Below are 3,606 nucleotides of genomic sequence, written 5' to 3' on the forward strand. Positions count from 1 at the left end.
CGGGCTCCGGGGAAGAGGGTGGCCCTGGAGGGGAGCGCGGGGGCCGGGGAGGGGCCCGGCCGACACCGCCTTGCCCCCTGCAGATCACGCGCATGGAGTACGTGCACACCAAGAGCCTCATCTACCGGGACGTGAAGCCCGAGAACTTCCTGGTGGGCCGCCCGGGGACCAAGCGGCAGCACGCCATCCACATCATCGACTTCGGGCTGGCCAAGGAGTACATCGACCCCGAGACCAAGAAGCACATCCCGTACCGCGAGCACAAGAGCCTGACGGGCACGGCGCGATACATGAGCATCAACACGCACCTGGGCAAGGGTGAGCTGCGCGGGCGCGCGCGGAGGGGGGTGGGCGCCCGGGCCCCGCTGAGGCTGCGCCCCTGTTCCCGCAGAGCAGAGCCGCCGCGATGACCTGGAGGCGCTGGGCCACATGTTCATGTACTTCCTGCGCGGCAGCCTCCCCTGGCAGGGGCTCAAGGTGGGCGCGGGGGCCGGGCGGGCGGGCGGGGACACAGGGCGGGAACAAGGCTGACTGCAGACCCCCGCAGGCCGACACGCTCAAGGAGCGATACCAGAAGATCGGGGACACCAAGCGCGCCACGCCCATCGAGGTACTCTGCGAGAACTTCCCAGGTAAGGGGTCCCTGCGTCCCCGCCCCCCCCCCGTGCCCCACCCCCGCCGAGGCCCCGCTGGCACTCTCTCTGCAGAGGAGATGGCCACGTACCTGCGCTACGTGCGGCGCCTGGACTTCTTCGAGAAGCCGGACTATGACTACCTGCGGAAGCTCTTCACCGACCTCTTCGACCGCAGCGGCTTCGTGTTCGACTATGAGTACGACTGGGCCGGGAAGCCCCTGGTAGGTGGGGGGCCCCGGTGTGTGGGGAGGTGGACCAGGAAACCGCCCTGCAGGAGATGGGAGCCGGCACTGCAGCCCATCCTGAGCCCTGCTCATTCACCCACAGCCGACCCCCATCGGCACCGTCCACACCGACCTGCCCTCCCAGCCTCAGCTCCGGGACAAAGGCCAGCCGCACAGCAAAAACCAGGTGAGGCCCGGGCGGGACCCACGCCCCAGGGAGGGGCCCGGGCGGCCAGCGTGACCCCTACTGCCCCCGCCAGGCGCTGAACTCCACCAACGGGGAGCTGAACGCGGACGACCCCACGGCTGGTCACTCCAACGCCCCCATCACGGCGCCTGCAGAGGTGGAGGTGGCCGATGAAACCAAGTAAGGTTCTGCGGTGGTGGCTTCAGGGAGGTGGGGGTGCCCTGGGTCCCCATGGGGGTGGGAGGGCCTGAGGCCTGGGCTGCCCCTCCCCGCACCCCGCTCCTCCTACCTCTGCCACCTCCCTCCCCAGATGCTGCTGTTTCTTCAAGAGGAGAAAGAGAAAATCGCTGCAGCGACACAAGTGACCCCGGGCGCGTGCAGCCCCCTGAATCTTCTCCGCGCAGCCCCTTGGGGCGCGAGCTTGTGCGAGGCCCTCGGGGCCTACCCACAGCGGCCCAGGGCCAAACCCTGGCCGGAAGCCAGAACGCAGACTGCAGGGGCCGCACCTGGCTCAGCCGGCGGCCCCACCCCCGGGACGTGGGGTCACTTCCTTCACGTAAGACTTTGGCCGAAATTTCTACACCTGTGTCTAGTTCTCCCCTCCAAGAGCATTAACTATTTAAAACAAGGAAAAAAGGAAAAACAGAGGCCCACCTGCCCCACTCCTGCCCCTTCGTTTCTTTGCTGAAGTGAGTAGTGTGATCTGGGGGCCCCCGGCTGAGGCCCGGCCTGGCCCCGCCAGCCGCCCCCGTTAGCGTCATAAAGTCCAGCTTGTCTCCCTCGATCCAAAGGCCGTTTTCTCGAGGGGAGGGCAGGCCCGGCCTGGAGGGGTGCTGTGGGGCTGTCTTGCCCAGGCCCTCCTGGGAGGGGACAGGCATTGCTGCCAGGGGTGAGGCCGTGCCTCAGGCCTCCCTGAAACCAAAGGGGAAGGCAGGGGTGGGCCCGCGGCGGAAGCCGGCTCCGCAACCAAAATGCTGCACCAAAGCTCGGGCGCGCGGGCACGGCCACTGCAGCCTCTGCCCGGCCTGGCCCCGGCGAGGGGCGGGCGGGCGCTGCCAGGGTGGTGCCTCTCAATGCACTTGCTTCCCCGGAGGCTGTTCCCCGGCGCCTGGAACCTGAGGTGGGAGGACCAGCTGGTGTTGCCCTGCTCGGCCCTGGGCCCTGTTGTGTGGGGCGCGTGGGCACAGGGCTTCCTGCGTCTGTGCTCCGCCACCCGGCAAGCAGCCGGAGACAAAACGCCTTAAAGCCCCCGGCCCAGCCCCGCAGGTGTATGTGCAGGGACCTGGGGGCGGCCCTGGACTGGCGGGCGGCCCCCCAGCGGGGTGCCCTGGAGGCTGCTGGGCAGAGTGAAGCAGCTTGGGGCCGTGCCTAGGGCGGTGGCTGTGAGTCTAGTTTTTGCTTTACCAAGTGTACAGAAATGGCATTTACGTTTCTCTGATGCTCCCTTGAAGCCATAGAATTTAGGGGCTTTTTTTAAAAAATAAAAGAAAAATGAAACCAAACCCAAGTGTAGTGTCTGGACTTTCCACGAAGCTTGACCTGGAACGGGCAGCGTCTCCATCCCCATCCTGCCCATCCAGGACAAGTCCGGGAGTGGCCGGCGGCCTCCGACAGCAGAAACCAACTCATGAGGCGGAAGGTAAGGAAGACAGAAGTGGAGGGCAGAGCTGGGCTCTGTCTGGGGAGAGGGCAGGAGACGAGTGTTCGTGTACCATGGAAAGGGGAAGTCACATACGTGCAACTGTGGCGCTGGGGGTCCTGTTCTCCGATGCTACACAAATACGCCCGAAAAGCTCAGTGACAGGGCCCAGGCAGGATGGTCCTGGCTGCCTGTGATGGCGGAAGGCCTCCTTGACTCCCTCTGTTCATGCAGCAGGGCAGAAAACATCCCCACGGGGGCCCACGGCACTGGGAAGGGAATCAGCAATAGCTCCCGGAAGAACAGTGGAACCTTCAGGCAGGTGAAGACCGTGGCAGCGCCAGCCCTGGCTCCGTCTCATGCCTTCTCACCGCGCTGCAGCTGCACTGGCAAGGGAAGTGGAGGCAGAAGTCCCCGAATGCTGCGTGGGGTCTTTGTCTCCACCCACTCATCTCCTGCAAGGCTTTAAGGGGGGAGAAGGCAGCAGAGGGTGGGGCAGGGAGGAAACTCCACTCCTCCAGTGACAGCCGAGAAAGCTCACCCTCCCCAAGACAAATCACCAAGAAGCTGAAGGGGACAGAGGTCCCTTCCAGGAAGCACTGAAGACCGGAAAACCATCCCGAATCAGAGACTCAGAGACTAAGCACAGAAATGCACAGCCCTCCGAAAATGAATTCAGGAAGAAAGCATCAGAAAAGAATTGGTTTTGGAAATGAATAAATTGCAAGGTGCCAAAGACCCTCATTAAAGTCGGAGGAGAGGCACTGAGGGCAGGAAAACAAGATGAAACAAGACGTGAAACTGCCAAACACGGCACAGAATGCGGGAGATGAAAGAAGATGGGAAACCGCGGAACACGGCACAGAATGCGGGAGATGAAAGAAGATGGGAAACCGCGGAACACGGCACAGAATGCGGGAG

At 63.9% G+C, this 3,606-nt stretch overlaps 1 protein-coding gene across 1 annotated transcript in view; it reads left to right on the forward strand.

Annotated features, from left to right (window-relative positions):
- The window catches only part of CSNK1G2 (casein kinase 1 gamma 2), a 25,296-nt gene extending 22,748 nt beyond the window's left edge, over positions 1-2,548 (forward strand). The window contains exons 4-10 of the mRNA XM_017874904.1: positions 3-318; positions 392-477; positions 548-632; positions 708-856; positions 963-1,046; positions 1,120-1,226; positions 1,357-2,548. Of these exons, the coding sequence (XP_017730393.1) occupies positions 3-318; positions 392-477; positions 548-632; positions 708-856; positions 963-1,046; positions 1,120-1,226; positions 1,357-1,411 (882 nt within the window). The 3' untranslated portion in view covers positions 1,412-2,548. The remainder of the gene's footprint in view (positions 1-2; positions 319-391; positions 478-547; positions 633-707; positions 857-962; positions 1,047-1,119; positions 1,227-1,356) is intronic.
- Positions 2,549-3,606: the final 1,058 nt, after the last annotated feature.

Source organism: Rhinopithecus bieti, unplaced genomic scaffold (assembly GCF_001698545.2).
Source record: "Rhinopithecus bieti isolate Rb0 unplaced genomic scaffold, ASM169854v2 scaffold_9769, whole genome shotgun sequence".
Classification (NCBI taxonomy): domain Eukaryota; kingdom Metazoa; phylum Chordata; class Mammalia; order Primates; family Cercopithecidae; genus Rhinopithecus; species Rhinopithecus bieti.